The 18,751-nt window shown below is 39.9% G+C and overlaps 1 protein-coding gene across 4 annotated transcripts; it reads left to right on the forward strand.

The window, feature by feature from the left end:
* Positions 1-1,237: 1,237 nt before the first annotated feature.
* On the forward strand, positions 1,238-9,294 carry DHCR7 (7-dehydrocholesterol reductase). Of its 4 annotated transcripts, none has more exons than XM_048058660.2 (8): positions 1,238-1,333; positions 2,644-2,746; positions 3,640-3,862; positions 4,753-4,843; positions 5,541-5,754; positions 6,172-6,376; positions 7,255-7,386; positions 7,947-9,294. In XM_048058660.2, the coding sequence occupies exons 2-8, from the start codon at positions 2,652-2,654 to the stop codon at positions 8,409-8,411; spliced, it is 1,425 nt and encodes a 474-aa protein (XP_047914617.1). In that variant the 5' UTR covers positions 1,238-1,333; positions 2,644-2,651; the 3' UTR covers positions 8,412-9,294. The 4 variants fall into 4 exon arrangements, with proteins under 4 accessions (XP_047914617.1, XP_047914622.1, XP_047914619.1 ...); XM_048058665.2 differs by having other exon boundaries at positions 1,255-1,282; XM_048058662.2 differs by having other exon boundaries at positions 1,264-1,287.
* The last annotated feature ends 9,457 nt before the right edge of the window (positions 9,295-18,751 follow it).

An 18,751-nucleotide genomic window follows, 5' to 3' on the forward strand; every position in this document is an offset into this window, starting at 1 on the left:
CTGAGAGCTACTTAGCTAATGATGGGTGCTGTCTGCGGCGGGACGCGAGAAACTCCCTGCTCTGGCAGCGCCGGGGCGAGCTAGGCTTAAATCCCGGTCTGGCTTGCGAGCTGCTGCCACCATCCCCGGTGCAGGTCCCCCGGTGGGCCTTCCCCTTGCGCCTCCTTACCCCGCCTCGGCCATTTTGGCAGGCTCAGCCTTTATTTTATCACCCTCTGAGAGGTGGCTGTCGAACCTAGGTCAGAGTGGGAGTACTGAAGGCAATGGGGCAATATGGAGCAGGACCCAGTGGTCTGCGTGCGGTCTGACCTCGTGCAGCACCAAAGCAGCTCCAGGGCGCAACGCCCCAAGTCGCAGGGTTCCTTAGGGCTAACCCGTCCTGTGTTTGGCTGCCGTGAGCCTCCTCATCTATAGGATGCTTCCTAACGTTATCCTGTACTAAATTGTCTCCTTGGGCATCAGGTCCTTTTCTTTCAAAATCTTTGTTCTTTTTAGTGATCCTTCCTACATGATGGCCAAATCTGGCCTTTGGGACCACCACTGCTCATAGTGCGCCTGCTCTATTGAAGGTGGTGACTGGAGCAGTCATGAACTCAGTCGCCCACTGTGTGTTCAATGTCTGTGGCTGTTACTCCGGAAGCTCAAGCAGACCGGCCTCAGCCGCTGACCCTCAGACAGCATGTCACCCCATGGCAGCCGGGAGGGATCGCATCCTGCAAGCTGCGTGGCAAATGCTGCGCGAGGGCGAGGAGCTGTGCCCTGAGGAGCAAAGGGGAAAACAGAGGGGGTGCACAGGTGATGGTTACACTCTAGGATTTCAGTGCTGGGCTGTGGAAAGCCACGGCGAGGGCGTTTCTGCTGCCTTTCGGGCTGTTTGCCCCCAGCACACCACCGGTGTTGCACAGAGGCCTCTGTGCCGAAGCCGCAGGGCCCCGCAGCACGCAGATGGCGCAGGGTGGCTGAACGGGTGCCGGGCACCCAGCAGCCGGCACAGCCCGGAGCCACACGTCCTGCCTGCGGGGGCCGACGGCCGAGGCCGCGAGGCGGGCCCGCACCGGGCGGTGCCGGCAGCGGGACACCCCCGGGCCCGCGCCTCGCCCCGCGCCGCCGCTCGGCCCATGGGTTGAGCGCGCTCCGCCAATGGGGTGGCGCGGGGCGGGGGGGAGCGCGGCGCCGATTGGCCGGCGCGGCGAGGAGGGGGCGGGACCGAGCTGGGCTTGGGGAGGGGGCCGAGGCGCCTTGGGGGGCTCGGCCCGGCTCGGCGGGAGCCGCGTGAGGAGAGGTGAGGTGAGGTGGGGAGAGGTGGGGAAGGGCCGGCGGCCGCTGCCTGCAGGTGGGTGCCCGCGGCCGCCTCGCGGTGGGCGGGTGACTGAGGAGCTGGGAAGGGGGTGTGGGAAGGGGAGCAGGAACCTTAGACTAGGGTGGGCTTGGGCGGGCAGTTGTTCAGGCTGCTGTGTAGAAAGGCGAATCTTGATGGCAGCTGTAAGCAGGGGGGAAGGCGTGGATCCCACATGCAGCCTGGCTGAAGGCTGTTCTTTATCATTTAGCCGCTTACAGTTTTAGTAACGGGTTGGTCACCGTGTTTCTGCGCTGTCTGGTGGGATTACTGATAACTCGGGGGGGGGCTTGCACAAACCCCCAGGTGCTGCCAGCTGCGGGCAGGGTTTTTGCAAGTGCTCAGCAGGCTGAGCAGTTCTCAAATCCCATTCACAGCTCTGCAGAGTGACCGGGCTGTTGGTTACATAGGAGCCCTGAACAAATCTTAATGCCATGAAAAGCCTCAGCCTAGGATTTATTTTCTCTCTCAGAGAAGAGGCCTGCTTTCTCAGTAAGACTGACAAATCATGGGGAATCCTTGGAAATATGCGAAACTTAACTGGGCACTCTGGTCTAAGCTGGCCCTGCTCACAGCACAGATAGGTGGGGCTGAATTGAATAACTTCAAAGGTTTCATCCAGCCAAAATTCTTCTGACTGATGCTTCCTGGTTAAGAGCCTTTCTGTCTTGGCAAAATTACTATTGTAAAGCAAAACTGACACCACTAACTGGACTAAACTTCTGCAGTCTGACGTTGGTACAGTAAGTCTCTTCAGTCTATCTTCTCTTGAACATGCTCGATAGCATTGTCTTTAGATTAGTGCTTTACTTACATTACAAACCTTGTCATGGAAGCATTTACACCTGGAATGAGATGGCTTCTGTCTCACATCTCAGCCAAATGTCTGCCTCTGACAGTATTTTACATGTCTCTGCTGAAACATAAGGTGGCGGTTAGCACTTCTGATAACCGAGGGAAGTCAGTCAGTAGGTCAGGTCCATGTTCCGTGATTGCCAGGCAGGCCCGTGGTGATGCAGCTGGGCCAAGGCCGGGCCGGGCCATCAGCCAAGGGATGAAGGTCAGGGTCAGGCCTGATGAAGGGAACCAGCGTCAGACACAGACCTGGGATGGCCTTGGGGATGAGGCCAGGCCAGGACAGAAGGATTTAGGAAAGATTTTTTTTTTTCTTTCCTCTTCTTCACTCCCAAATTTCTCGTAATTGAAAGCTATTTAATTGTTTTTAATAACTAGTATTTATTTTCAATAGAGCCAAAAGACCTATTGAGAACAAGCTGGAGTAACAGCATGAATATTTTCTTTCACAGACAACGCCATGGCAGCCCACAAGGAGAAAAAATCTGAAGAACGAAACCACAAAAACATCCAAAATGATACTCAAGCTTCTCAAGTCCAGTGGGGAAGAGCATGGTGAGAGAAGCTGATGACCCTAATTAGTCACTGTATTTCAAATCGGTTCTTACGTACTCTTACAGATGTTACATTCTTTTTAATCTTTACTCTGTTTTTAAAACGTGGGTGCATTGACCTAACGTTGAAAGCTCCTGGTTAATGAGCTGTAGTAACAGGTGCCAAAGAAGAGTTCCTCAAGGTTTTTAAATATGGAGCTTGCCAGATGGCTTGGGTTAAAATACAACCCTTCTTGCAAAATGAAAAACAAACCATAATATTCAGTGAAATTTGTAGTTTCTTCAAAGGCTAAACAAAATATTTGCTGCAATTTGGAAAATAGGCATCCGTCTGTGGTACTGCCAGCTGACACCACCTGCAGCAGCAAGGTTTATGGCCCATATTCCTGTTGTTAGAGTGTGGTGCAAATATTAGTGGAGTACTGTACTGCAGCTGAAAACAGCAGCGGGTGTCCATATGGTTTCTTACCACAGACAGTGGTGCTGGAGCATGTTCAGCTTTTGGCTGTTGAGGGTCTATCTCATCTGTGTTTCCAAGCTTTGCATGGTATTGTGATTCTATTACGACCTCCAACTGAATGCTTTAGCAGTAGTACCTGTGACTTCTATCAAACATGTGAAGACTGTAATAATAGTGTGCTTTTTGGAGGGGAGATATTATCTGTTCTGTTGCTCTGATTAACTAGCATTGGTTTATAACAGTTTGTGGTAAAGTATGTAACATGCTAAACTTCCTGTCACTCTTTGACCCAAAGAAACGTATGTGCTCTAAAAATATTTTCCATTTTCATCCAGTTAGTCTAAAAAGACCACTGAAAAATAAAATTGCTTGACTTAATCAGAACTGCTGTCGTAACTGAAAGCTGAAAAAAAATGTTCTGTTTTGGATTACAGGGAGGTAGACTGGTTTTCCTTGGCAAGCATCCTTTTCCTGCTCATGTTCGCACCACTTATTGTGTATTATTTCGTAATGTCCTGTGACCAGTACCAGTGCTCTCTGACTGATCCGCTCATTGACTTGCTCATGAGGAATAAACATCTGTCTGACATCTGGAACAAGACTCCTACACTGACCTATACAGCTGCTGGCATCTATATTATTTGGGTTGCCTTCCAGGTATATTATTGAATTACAATCTAGTTGTGTGTGTGTGTACAAGCATGTATCTATCCTTCAGATGAAAGAAGGGTAGAACTAACTGAAATACCATATTTTTTTTTTACATAATGGCAAAATAGTCTGTCAGATGAAAATTTGAGTAATTACTAAGAGATTATATAGGTTTTAAGCACTCAAGATACCAGTTCTGGTCTTACAGTGAAAGAAGGCTGCCTCACAAGTGCTGTTCTTTCTGTTGAGTCTCATACACCATGCTAAATCATTGGGTGTGGCAGTGAGTCAGGACAGGATAATGCAGCGAGATCAATCTCGGTATTGCTTGTTCTCACAGATAACTCTATAAGTATTTAATACAATATAAATTCAGATGCTTTAGATGAATGACATCTACAAGAGTCTAAGATGATGTGGTTAAGCTAAACCGACCATATAACAAAAATACTGATATACTTTATGATAGTACTTATTGTGTATTTATTTAAAATAACTGCAGGAGGGATGTATTTTTCTATAGACAAACTCTAAAAGAATGTTTATTTGTGATTTTTTTTTTGGTAAAATATCTTCAAACTTAGCAAACTACTGCTAATGTTTTCCAAATTGGAAAGTTACTTAAGTGTAATGTTTTAAAATTAAAGGATAAGGACCCAAATCCAACTAGAAACAGTCTTCCCTCTCAGCCAAAAAAGGCTTACAACCATATATGAAGGGCATCTTTAAAATTGTTCTGTAGCTTGGACATATTACTGGTCTAAAATCACAACAGCTAATCTTATGATATTTGCTTATCTATTTGAAACTGACTGTTATCTTTGGTATGTATATGGAACTTTTTTGGGTTTTGTCTTGTCTGTTTTCTTGCTGTTAATATGTTCCCTCACTTCTAGGTGATTTTGTATGTTTTTGTTCCTGACTTCTGCCACAAGTTTCTTCCTGGATATGTAGGAGGTGTACAAGAAGGTGCTGTCACTCCTGCTGGTAAGTAATTTCTTGGGATGTACCACAACATAATCACACTCTTTCTCAATTATAGTATTTCTTTATTTAGTCCTTAATAATCTGTAGATACCTGCAGGAAAGGTGGACATAAATGTTTTCACTTTCAATATGCTTATTTCAAACAGTCAAACAAAGCAATATTCATCTTCTGTTAGAATAAATTACAGAACTTCTCTCTCTTAAAAAGCTATTTATCATGTAATTAGGTGATCTGTTCATACTTAAGTAAAATACAGCAAGGACAATATCAGCAGTGGAAAAATACAGACTGATAATTTTGGTGCTTTAAATCAACAGCAGACTATTGCTAGAATCTGACAATGCAGTCACATCTATTTGAGCCAAGTTAACCTGCAAGACTTGAGCAGAATGTGTGATGTGGGCTAAGTGTGACAGGATACCTTGAGAGCTTGGCTGATTGTAAGTGAGATTACAAACCCACCCTTTTGTGAAGAGAGTTAAGAAAAATCTTAGCCTACAGGTTGCGGCAGAATCTAATGAAACTCAGAAAAGTGCCGCAAGATACTTAAGTAGGAGGACGACATTCAAGGGAGGTAAGGAGGGTAGGTCACTTCATGAGCGCTTGATTGACCTGACTATTGTATGCATATCCTTCTTAATAACTGTACTAATGTAATATCAATAATACTGATTTTTTTTTTCCTTCCTACTTCAGGTGTAGTAAATAAGTATGAAATCAATGGACTCCAGGCTTGGATCATAACCCACGTACTTTGGTTTGCAAATGCCTATTACTTCCACTGGTTCTCGCCTACTATCATTTTTGACAATTGGATTCCTCTCCTGTGGTGTGCCAATATCCTGGGATATGTAGTTTCCACATTTGCAATGATAAAAGGCTACTTTTTCCCTACTAATGCCAAAGACTGGTATGTTGCTTTAATAAGAGGCTACAAGGAAATCAGACATATAGTAATGTAGAACTGTGGTTCTTTACTTTAAGATGTGCACCATCCATTGTGTTTCATGCTGCATGTCGTGTGACTGTGGCATCCTTGGTGTCATGGATGCATCTGTTTTATTTATGACTAACAAATAAGGTTATAGTTGGACTCCTGAGAAGTGATAGCAAGTTTAAACACGATGCCTCTGAAGCTACAATTTATCTCTTGTACTATAATACTTTAGTTTAATCAATTGTTACCTTATATTGCATTACATGGTCTTATAATTTTTATTATCGTTATATCAGGCCCCTTAGGAAATGATCTGAAATGTATAGGCAGAATACTAACTATGTGTATTTGTTATAACAATATAAATTTTTAATCTTTTATGCTTTCTAGCAAATTCACTGGCAACTTCTTTTACGACTACATGATGGGGATTGAATTTAACCCTCGAATAGGAAAGTGGTTTGATTTCAAGCTGTTCTTCAATGGACGCCCTGGTATTGTAGCCTGGACTCTGATTAACCTTTCCTATGCTGCTAAACAACAGGAGCTGTATGGTCAAGTAACCAACTCCATGATCCTTGTCAATGTCCTGCAGGTAAATTTGGAGGAGGAAAACAAGTTACCAGTTTGGAAATAAACTAGTATTAAAGTAGGAAAAATTTCTTGCATTGAAACCAAACTAAAATTATTCTTCCTGGCCTGAACAATGTCATTCAGTGTTGATGCTTTGGGACTTGCTTCTTTGGACACTTTCATTCATTCAGCATGTCACTGTGAATAATCCAGTGTGCTACCGCTGGCATAGTTATGCCTGCGCCAGCAGATTTCAGTATAGGCTTAAATTAAGAGAGATTTTTCTGAGCCTATGTTCTAGCTTGATCTTGAATCCAGAGAGAACAATGACAACATTCTGTGGCTTTACTTGGAGCACGATTGGGGCAGGGTTTTTTTATAGTGCAGAGCTTTGCATTATTTATTTTTTTTTTTTTTTCAAGACATGCAGAAATGCAGATGTCTCCAACATCTAAAAATAGCCACTCCAGTGCTATGTTTTCTCCTGAGGAGACCCCAAAGTAATAAATACAACTAATAGTTTGAATTTATTCATATGTATAAATGGGAGCCTACTTAACAGAAGTTCCTGTTCCTACTCTCTGAGGGGCAGGAGCAATAAAATGCAAGTGCATTTCTTAAGTGTACGTCCTTAGGTAATGCATCTATTCTCCATATGCTAATTTATTTTGGTTAATACTGTTCTGTATTACTTACTATTGCTTTAGCTATACAGTTGTATTATAGATCTCTGCTGTACATGGTATGTTCCTCTTAATGCCTTTATTTTTTGAAGTGTTAAAATGAAAACACATCAGCTTTGAGATTTTGTTGTAAGACAGAACAAAAGATTAGGTTGTTACTGGTAGACAGGATGACAGGTGACAGCACTGTTATTAAAGTAGAATCATTGTGTTTCAGGGTATTTATGTTTTGGACTTCTTCTGGAATGAAGCCTGGTATTTGAAAACGATTGATATCTGCCATGATCATTTTGGATGGTACTTAGGCTGGGGAGACTGTGTTTGGTTGCCTTACCTCTACACTCTGCAGGTAAAAATGTGGTACAATAGATGTTTGGGCTAAAAGGAAGGAAACCTTCCAGAACTGCTCTTCCTAGCAGAATGATTTGTATCTTAATTTCTTTCTTAATGGTTTGAATGCTAACTAACTGTTGTAATATTCTTATAGCAGTATGCTTGTAGTAGAGCCTACTGTCCCTGCATGGAATTGACGTCTTTTCCTCTCCATTTTTTGTATCCCTTTCTGACACTGTCTGTTGTGTCCGTATATTTTTTTCTAAATCCTTTCAGGCCCTTTCTGTATTCCTGGATGTTGTGTGTTTTTGTGTGTGTGGTTTTATTTTCCCCTACCTCATTTAGTCTGCATCTTCATGACTTCTCCCTTATTCTTGTTTGTCCTATGAAATGCAGTTTTGGAAAGAGAGACAGAGGCAATGTAGGAAGCAGAAAATATTTTCTGAAAATATTCCATAGTTTTACTGGTACTTTTTTTTCCCTTCCGTTCTCGGTCACTGGAGGTCAAGGAATTAGTCTGGCATCCTAAGCATGTTTTTAAAGGGAAGCACTGATTGTCTCTTTTCTGCTCCTCAGGGTTTATATTTGGTTTACCACCCTGTGCAGCTGAGCACAGCCAGTGCCATAGGGGTCTTGATGTTGGGCTTGGTAGGCTATTATATCTTCAGAATGACGAACCACCAGAAAGATCTCTTCCGGCGTACAAACGGCAACTGCAGGATATGGGGGAAGAAGCCAGAATACATTGAGTGCTCCTACATGTCTGTGGATGGGACCAAGTATTACAGCAAGCTGATGACCTCAGGATTTTGGGGCTGGGCACGCCATTTTAACTACACAGGAGATTTGATGGGCTCCCTGGCCTACTGCCTGACTTGTGGGTTTGAACACGTCTTGCCTTATTTCTACATCATTTATATGACTATTCTGTTGACTCACCGTTGCATTAGGGATGAACACCGTTGTTTCAGCAAATATGGGAAGGACTGGAAGCGCTACACTACTGCAGTGCCTTACCGGCTTATACCAGGAGTATTTTAAGGCTAACACAGAATCAGGGGAAACAAAAATTTTTGAGACAAAAAGAGTTGATCCATACAGTTAAACTAACAAAAAATATTTTGGGAAGGACCCTTAATAATGCTTGGGAAAAGAAGAGGTGTCTGGAGAATAATCCTTGATGTAATGAAGGAACATGCTTCTAGTAAGCAGGCAGACTGTGTAAAGTAAATGAAATAAGGCACTGAAATGGCCTTTTTAGATATATTTGTATTTAAAAAAAAAAAAAGGAAAAGACTGTTTCACCTGGAACTGTTTTTTTTCTTTCTTTAAATTAACTTGGACTTGAAGAAAAGTTGCATGCACTGAATGCATTCCTGAAATCTCTCCAATGTTGGGAGGAAGTCTTACCCTTCAGAGCACCAAGGTTTTTGGAACCAGCTGCCAGTGAATTAGGAGAGGAGGAAAATAACTGTGCGTTCAGTTTATGAAAGAAATCTTATGACGTGGTTGCTTGTGACAGTCATAACCTACGATTAGTAATTCCCCGAGGCAGGCTTTATTGCTCATTGATTTTGAAGAGTTGAACCTGGGAAATACTGAGGCTTATCCTAAGATAGTGTTTTGGAAGACTGGTGTAATCCGATTCACAAATATTTGTGAAAGCTGGTATAAATTGGTATAGCTACATTAATTACAGTAGACTAATTGCATTAGTCTACAGCATCAGACAAACATGGTCCATGACCGATTGGGTGTTGATACTGAAACCAAACTTTCTTTATGAAGGTACTAATCATACATTGACTTCTTTAGTGTGGGTAGAAAACCTTCTCTGTCACTTTTGCCTAAAATAACATTTGTAATAGTTTAAGAAATAAATGAGTGGTTTGAATTAAAAAAAAAAAAAAAAAAACAAAAAAAAAACAAACTGATTTTCCTTTCAGCTGTTTCTTTCTTTGTTACATAGTTACCTTTCCAAGTTGTAGGATTCAAAAGGAGCTCTTCAAAGAATACAGTCCAAGGAGCAAATTTAAGAGTGCATAAAGAAAAAATATTAAAAGAGGGCTCAGAACACCAACAGTGCCTCTTGTAATGAGCTTAGTAGTTATGTTCACAAATATACAGTTAGTTTTTACAGTAAGTAGATAACTAAGTACTGGCTTCTTGTAGAAGTTGTTGGATACACTGATCTTTGTGGCAGATTTGAATGTGACGTGTTGGTGAGTACATGTTTTAATTCTGTTGCAGCATTCCCTGAAGGGAAGAATATCACCTTTTTGCTAGGTGAAAAAGGAGCTCTGCAGACCTAGAGAACAAATGTGTCACAGAGTTTGTCTTTGTTTCAGGGCCGGATGTACAAGCATGAATAGAGAAGTAGAGATGCCTTCTCGGAGAAGCGTAACTCTAGCACCATTTGGCACCTACTATCTGTAGGCCTCATAACTATTTTATTATTTGGGGGTTAACATGTTTCAGTACTCCATGACAGTGTATTTCATGGAGGTGCGTGTAGCTGTATCTCACAACCTCTACTCTCAAATCCCAAAGAATGCCCGTGGAGTAAAAACGCTTTAGTTTTTAATGGCTGGTTACAGACTTAATGTCTTTAAATTGTCAAATACTGCTTGAAATCTGCATATTTAAGCACAATGGACTGATGATGCAACTGGCAGTACAAAATCTCATAGAAGTGTTACACTTGAAGTTTAATCTAGTGCTAGTAATAGAGTTGATTTGAGAGCACCCTTTTCAGAGGAAAGGAAAATAGTGTGGGATTCTAGGGCTGTTGGACCCCAACAGTTGCTAATACAACATAGCTTTAGGCTGACCCAGATTTTCCTGGAGTAATTGGATGGTTTCTTTTCTCAGCTTGCCTAAGAACACGTACTTGCATCATTTTCTTGAGTAACCTTGGAAGTTGTACTGACAACTTGCTGTTAACGCCAAGGCTCTTTCAATATTGCAAGATAATCTGGGCTCTAAATCACAGTAGCCTTGCACAGAAATCACAGTAGCCTTGAACAGCATAGGATGCTTTTCTCACTGATAAATCCCAGATGATTAGTGGAAGAAATTGCCCAATTAAGACCAATAAAAACATCAGCATTTTAAAAATAAAATTAAGGAAATTTGAAGAGAAAGGGTAGTACTGTGAATAACTAGCGTAATATGCATTCATATGATTCTCTAAAGCAATTTCTGTTACATCTAATATTACTCAAAGATTTTTCTGTACAGTCTGACAGTGGAGCATGGAAAGATTTGTATCTGTGTATTTGATGCAGAATTTGCTGCCACTGCTGAGAATGCTTTACCCTGTAGATAACCCAGCTGCTGCAAGTGAGAATTCTTTGGTGTCCAGATTGTTAAAGTCATGGTAGGAAGCAATTAGTTGCAAGGTTTTTCAATCAAGGGGCCATCATTGCATTAAACTCACATCCTATTTGTTGTAAGGATGACAGATTCTGGTTCTTGAGGCTTTCATGCTGTCCATACAGATCTTCATTTATGTTCCATCTGTGTAGCATACAGTTTGTATTGATTCAGTCTGTATGTTTAACAGAAGTTTGCATCTGGCTAGAAAAGAGTGCTAATTCCATTCAGATTTGCATTTCTTACAAATAAATGATACTTGCAGAAGCATTAAAAAATTATTCTGTAGGCTTCATGCTACCATGATATGTAAGCAATGCTCTAAGCAATATCTAACTGATGTAAGCCTTTAAAACTGAATCATTTTAAAAGACTGTTGACTTATTCATTGTCAGATAGGGTGAAGTCTGCCACATTTTGTGTTATAGGCATTTTTAAATTTCTTTCCTCCAGAATGCCAAGAAGTATGTCAATATGTATTTTACTTTGGAGAACTTGTGGGTATGTGTTAGATTAACTTTGCTCTGCTATTTCATACAATACTGTTAATACTATCTCACATTTTGAGAGCATATGTCTGTAAAATGTTGGAAATTTAAAAAATAAGATTTACAATATTTGTAAAAATGATATTGATTAAACTCCTTTTAAAATTAATGGAAAAATACAACAAAAGCTTCTGATAGTTACTCAGAGCAGTAAAAGAAGTTACAAGCATGGTATTTTAATGTATTTACTTTGGTTGGACTATTGCAGGAAGAAAAATAACAAAAGCCTATGAGCAGGGTGCAACAGGCTGAGCAAGCTCCAGATTGCCATAGATCTAAGCAGGGAAAAAATCACAACCTTCTAGTGGATTGCTCCTGTAGACTGTAAGTACCTGATCCCCGGATGGCAGGGAGTGGGGGACCTCCAATACATCTAGAGATGGAGGATGCCTTCCCACATTTAAAAATCCTATCACTAGATGGCATTGCAGTAAGTAACCTTCCTTATTCGGAAAGGTGGAGACCTGGTTTCAGAAATGCTATTAATTTATAACTCTTCATGCAAAGTTGCAGTTCAATTTATTATAATGCAGCCTGCAAGAATGCTGACACATTTCAGTTTTTGACTGGAGCATACATAATGCTTTAAGGCTTTAAACCTGTAAGCACCTTTTTAAAATCTGTACAACTCAGTGACTTGTTGAAAGTGTTGTGTGCAGAATATAAGGAAATTTGATTACTCAGTTCCAGCTTTATTCAGACAATAGCAATACATGCTGTTGCCTCATGGTGGCAGCCACAAAATATTTTCTGTTCTGAATTATCAGTGTAAATTCACATCATATGCTGCCTTTAACCCAAACCTGTATTGGGTTAACTGAAATATTGCACTATCTTCACTGAAGATTAAAAGTGATGTGCAATTGAAAATAAAAATGGAATATTGTATTCTTCTGCTTCAATGAATACAGATGGAAAAAAAAAAAGCCTAAAAGTGTGCATGAAATTAAAAATGAAAAAAAAATACATTTTTTCCATATTACATACATAAATTTAATTCATGGTAACAAGAAGTTGTAGGAGTTAGTTAACTTATTCAAGTTAACGTTTTAACAAAGATTTGTTTAAAATCTTTATATTGGTTCAAAAGAATTATATAAGAGTTATTGATTTATTCATGGTTAAGTAATACATGAGTTAACTTCTGAAGCCTTTTTTGTCAAGCAGGTTACTGAACTAGATAGAAGTCTGATCCAGTTTAGTAAACCTAGATTAAAAAAAAAAAAAGTACAATTTGTGCAAAACTTTAAGCTACGTTGTAGCTCTTATATATGTCTGGTGCACCTGTTTGTTAGGAGTCAGGGGTGCTCGGGAAAACATTTAAGAGAGTTGTGGTAGCTAGCCAGAAGGTAACTGCTTTCAGGACAACTGTCTGAGCATTTTCCTTACGCTAGCACTCTGAAACTTCCATTTTGCATTATCAGCCATTGGCTATAAACTCAAAGAGACTGACTACGTGACATGAATTCATTCTACTGTGATTAGAGTGTGGAACTTCAGGATATAATTTTGACATTGATGTGGACTAGAATTTATTACTGCTGAATTTGATCTTATACCACATGGCAGCACTATTAATGCAAACTTCCCTAACATGAAAAAAGCCTCAATTCTCTAGATACTGAAAATACTCAAATACTGAAAGGATTGAAACCAAATAATTCTTTTATGAGTGGTCTTAAGCTTCGTACTTGAATTACCTAATTTTTCTGTTAAGTATCTTCCTTTTGAAGGTAATGCTTGAGGGACTTTAAGTCCAAGATACTTACAGCCTGGTTATGTGAATGAACTCATATAATAGATAGGTTTATTAAGTTTGACTATGTCCTTCTTTAACCTACAGGTAAACTTAGCATGCCAGGAAGTAGGACAGAAGCAGTCTAACAGGACAATTAAATATTTTTTTGCACAGTGTGTAAGTACTTGACTTAGAGAATAACTAATTTGTATGATATAGGTAGGATTTTTCTTGGTCTGATATGCTTCGCATTGCAGTAATGCTTGCCCAAATCCCCAGCAGTGTCTACAACCACATATCCATCTTTATCTCTCTTTGTTAAAAAAGGAAGCTTGCTATCAATTTCAATGTACTTAAACAGGTGAGCTAAGCACATGTTAAGTAATCTGTTAGTTTGAGTTAGTGTCTATTACTTCACTGCTTGTGAAATTAACCTCTTTATTCACAGAAACTTCTCTGCAGACAGAAAAAACGTACTGGTAGTGGGAAATGCATTCAACTGTTCAATATCTTCAGTGAGTGGTGTTACAAAACCGATCGCTTCTGAGGCAAAAACGTGATACCACGTCCAGAATTTCACTTACACTAGAAATGAACGTATCAAGCAAATGGCTATCGTAAGCTCAGAAAATATTTTGAAGTGTGCTCATTCTTTCCTCTGAGGACACTCCTAGGTCACCAGCTCCCATCTGCAAAACATGTTCTGCTTGGTATTTGTAGCCAGAAGGTGGTAGTTAATACTGAGAATCATTTTGTTGTATAAAAACTGCAGGTCATGAGAGCCCTTAATGAGCTCTTTCCCCTGTAAGTCACATAAGCAAATCTTCGATGCAGTCCACGAGTGTACCAGGCAGTCCTGAGTCCTGGTGTGGGAAGCACCAGTGGTAGCTAAAAAGAAGTGGTTTACAACCATGATGTAATTAGGTGGAGAAAGAAAGAGAAAGGACACGGATGCTTCAGCACTGAGGACTACTATCAGATGTTAAAATGTCACTTGCTTCTGATATTTTTAATATCCTATTGTTGTCATTATAAAATCATGTTATTGGAGTGATGCCTCCTCTTGTGATTTGCTAAAGTGTACTTACAGTTGCCTATGAAGTATTTTTCTAAGCATTTCTAGCTATATAGTAGCTTGGAAGTTCTGTAGGTATTAGTGTTTAAAATCCCATCTGGAAAAAAAAAAAAGTCAGGTAGGAAGACACCAAAACAGATGGCAAACTTGAGTAAATTGTTCACAGTTGTAGCTGGAAGGTTTGCACTACCTCAAAATACGTGGTAAGAAAACAACAACAAAAATCTCAGCTCCTGCCAGTGAAGAGGCAGTGTTCTTTCTCCTTGGCCATTTTTCCTCCAGCAAAAACAACTGTGTCAGCTTTTGGTTATATAGCATGTATGTCACTACCTTCCCTGAAAGAGAAGAAAGTAGGCAAATAAATATGTGGAATGCACCTAAAGAGAAGACAACTCATGACAATTCAGCAAAATCAAGTGTGAGCACAGATGAATCCTAACGAATTTTCATGATGTTAACATTCAAAATATTGCAGCTGAAGTGCACGGTTTAATAGAAATTACCAGTGGTACATCAACGTTCTGCAATTCCTGGATACAATTACATCTTCCAGGTTATATCATACGCTCCATGAAGATGGTACTTAGCTTACTTATTACTTTTCTTGTAAGATAAGACCAGTAAATGTTTCTGGCTTGTTGGTTTTGAGAGTTGCTTTTGTGTAGCATAGCTCTCTTCTTTAGTTGTTCCGTCGTGTAAGTCAGTGCTTCTAGCAGGAGTGGGGTAGAGTAATAAACAAGTCTTGTATGTAAAAGTGTGTGTATGTTTATGATGTATAGAACTAATATCCCCTAAAGTTAGACTGATGTGACAGAAATCTGGGCTCTGTTATACTGTACGGTTCCTTCTTTGGATTAGCAAAGTTTCTCTAACCAACAACGATGATACGTGTGCCTCATTATTAAATACCATATGTTGTGTATCTTCAGTGGAATTTTGCAATGTTAAATTGACTGATTGCTCTTAGATTTGTTTCATGCTTTTTGTAGCTAGTGAACTAAATGAAGCGGTTCAGTGTTGTGATGTGATAAAGTCCTATGTCCTTAGCCACAACTATGGGAACTGTAGATTACGTACACGCTCTTCAGATCTTTCCCCTGCTTGTGAAGACCCAGTATGGTCATCTACAAAGAAGCAAGTTTGCTCTGGAGTAAACTTCAGTGTTCTCAGGTAACTGTTCCGTCCCTATGTTAACAGCTCTTTGTTTGTTTCCACCCTACCTTCCATCCCCCAAAAGAAAAGAAGTCCCTAAAGGATCATGTCTGTAACATAAGTTAGTCTTGAGAATCTGTAAATGAAGAGTTGGAAAAGTGCATTCCAGCATCTGTTTCACTTGGTATCCTGTGGGCGCCTGGTGGTTCTGGGATGATCTGGGTCTCTTTGGGCAGCATTGTCCCTACTTGTTATCTAAGGAGAGCATAGAAAAGAAGTTGCCTTGTCCACTGAGTTCTCTTGCTTTCTAGCTGAAAACACTCATCAGATCGGGACTTCCCCAACCTGGAAAAAAGAAAAAAAGTCAGTTCTCTTGAAAGATGGTTTTATTAGTTAAAAGTCAGACAGCACTCTGATCCTGCCTGATGTGCTTTGCTTTGTTCATGAAACACTGGGAAAGCTGTATGTACGAGACAGTAGTCAACACGTTTTATCTTGAGTGCTATATTTATGTCTTTACCTCACTTGTTGAGAGCCGCTCAGCGTATCCCGTGTTTTAACTGCCTTACTGACAACAGCTTAGTCAAAGTCAGTGTTGTTTTTAATGTTCCTATTTACATTAGATCTAAAGATAGTTCCATACAGAACACCTCAAGAAAAAATAACAGTATTTCAACTGTATCCATAAACATCTTCAAACTATGCTTTTGGGAGATAAGGCTTTTTTTTTTCTTTTTTTTTTTCTAAGTTTAGAAGTCTTCCCTGGAAAGAAATCTGGCTCTGAATCATGTGCACAGGCAATCTGTACGTTACCTCATAGCTGTTAGTTCGGTCCATGGCAATGCAGAATCTTTGGCCAGCGTTCACTAGCTTCCTCCTCCTTCATGAACTTGTAAACTGGAGTGTATCAGTCACTGCCTATTACCTCAGTGCCTCTGTGCTTCCTCTGGCTATATTTACAAATAATTTGTAAAGGAGGATTTCTTAGAAAAAACGCTCTGAGGATACATTGCAATCCATTTTATGTAAATTTAACAGACAGCTGATGGTTTTATTTTAGATGGTGTAAAGGGAGGAAGAATTTAAATGATCCTTCTGTTGGCAGGTCTGTGGTTTTATTTCTGCGGCTCCATAAAAACTCCTTGGACAGCAGAATTGGAAAAAAGAATTTAGAAGAGAGAAAATAAGGAAATAGCATTCAGATTACTACCAGAAACCATCTGCCCTCTATTTTTTTTCCTTAGATAAGACACTTACATGCAAAAGCATATTGCTTGTACTGTTCCATAAAGCAGCATCAAAAGTAATAAGCAGTATCAATAAGTAATGACTTAAAAACCATAATATTTTGCCATAATCAAAAAGCATTTTACTATTTGAATTGCAATTTTCATACAATTTGATCTGATTTAATAGCATTCTTATACATATTTTTCTGTCATTTACCCAGTGAAGTGAATGTAAAATGCTATTTGAAAGTTGCTGAACACCTACGTATCTCTTTACTGGTAATCTAATCAAAATGACACTCATCACAGGCATAGTCACTTGTAAAAGGTTGCCTGGGAGGGAGAATGATTGTTTTAGGAATTCTGAAGAAAATGCACTTGCTTCGAGTCTTTTAGTCTCTTAAACATTGTGAACAACTGAAAGTTGTTCTTAGTCATGCAAACACTTCAGTTCTTTGAGCAAATTGACTCACCAAGTTATATATACATGAGATGTGTTAACAGTGCAGCATTAATAGCACAGTGCAGCAAGGTGCAGAAAGAATATACAGCTGTACAGTTCTGGCTCAACTTATTGTCCACAAGCAGCTCAGCAAAATCTTTGTTTAAGCTTAGTTCATCCCTGTATGCTGTCAGAGATAATACAGGCTAATTTAAAAGGAAAAAAAGTGCTTGCTGCTATACGTTCCAAAAAAACACAACTACAGTAAAGATAATATTTAGTTTTAAGTGACAGTTTGCCTGTCCTCTAAGAACCAAATCTTGCCTTCTGCTAGGAGCTTTGCTCTAGATTTCAGTAAGATCAAACATGGCTTCTTTTGTAAAGCCAGCTATAGATACAGTAGAAGGAAGCATTCATTTTTCCTATTTCTGGAAGGCTTTTATATGAAAAGATTGTAGAGGTGAAGGCCACAGGTAACAAAAATCAAGATATCTAATTGAAAATTGCCATTGTACTACTATAATTACTGCTACCAACAGTTGTATTGTCATACAATACCATAAAATCAAGGGGTTTGAGGTTCATGAATAATGCAGAAAATATCTAACTTCTGTTTTTACAAATGCTAACTTCTTGCATGCCAAAGTGGCAAATTCTTCAGTTTTATTTTTGCAGTTTGGGGATCCATTACATAGCAAGGTACTGAAATGCCTACCCAATCTTTGTGCTATCCTAGAGCTAACACACAACTGTTTCTTCCTAATCTTCCCCATCATGATTTCTGTATTGAAATCATAAAATATTTTGTGATACCAAACTAAATTAAAGCTCTGAGTATTTATGAAGTAAAGCTGCTTTGATATCTACTTATGTGGCAGTTGTGCATATGGAAGAAAAAATATGTATTAACATGTCAACTGGAATTTGATTTCACATTCATTCTGCAGCATCTAGCCTAACTTGTAGGCTAGCATTAACGACATTTATCCTTTCACAATAATGCTACAAGTAGCAGTAGTGTATACTGTGAGCAGCCTTTGATAGCTGTGGTCAGAAATTATTTTTTGTGGACTCATTCTACGTATTCTGGTGGAAGAAGTCTTCTCTGTTTGTTTGAACAGCTTTCTGTTATTCACTCACATGTTGGTAACCATGGAAGACAGCAGACGCCCACAGCATTCACAACAGCTTTCTAAATGTGCTAGCTTTAATTGAAAAACTCATAAGCACATTTACAGTTTGAGCTAATTTAGACAACATCAATTATTCTTTCCTTGGTGATTTGAACGTGTTAGATGGCAGATAATTTTTGAAATATTTTAACACCCCAAAATTAACAGGAATGTAGAGATCAAGACACAAAAACCGTCTAAACAAATAATCTCTGACAGTGGAGGGGGGAACACTTAATTCCTTCCATTCAGTAAACTGCACAATTCAGGATATTCCAGTGCTAAATGTGGAGTATGAATAGAGATGCATTTTGCAATAGTGTGACTCAGCTGGCACCTTCACAGGCTTGAGGAACTCGATTCTCAGGCCAGCGTAGGTGTCCGTGTATGACTTTACACTGGCAACTTTTGCAAGAGCAAGCACAGAACAGGCACAAAAAGTGCTTGATGGGGAACAGCTTAACTACTGTATTGATACAGCACGCTTGTGAGCATCACGATTCCTGAATGTGGTATTCTGATCCTTCTTTTCTGTTGATGTCAATCCTAATACAGCTGTCTGTTTCCTTCGAGACAACACATGAAGCTGTGAGGGAGGCTAGAACCGGAGAAGGAAAAGGTAGGGGGGGGAGGTAGAAGAATGAAGCCTG

The sequence above is a fragment of the Anser cygnoides genome, chromosome 5, assembly GCF_040182565.1.
Source record: "Anser cygnoides isolate HZ-2024a breed goose chromosome 5, Taihu_goose_T2T_genome, whole genome shotgun sequence".
Taxonomy (NCBI): domain Eukaryota; kingdom Metazoa; phylum Chordata; class Aves; order Anseriformes; family Anatidae; genus Anser; species Anser cygnoides.

Bases quoted from the DNA above. Each gene is read 5' to 3' on its own strand.
- DHCR7 (XM_048058660.2), top strand. From the start codon at position 2,652: ATGGCAGCCCACAAGGAGAAAAAATCTGAAGAACGAAACCACAAAAAC. The intron at 2,747-3,639 runs GTGAGAGAAGCT...TTTGGATTACAG, and splicing joins GTCCAGTGGGGAAGAGCATG to GGAGGTAGACTGGTTTTCCT. The intron at 3,863-4,752 runs GTATATTATTGA...CCTCACTTCTAG, and splicing joins TTATTTGGGTTGCCTTCCAG to GTGATTTTGTATGTTTTTGT.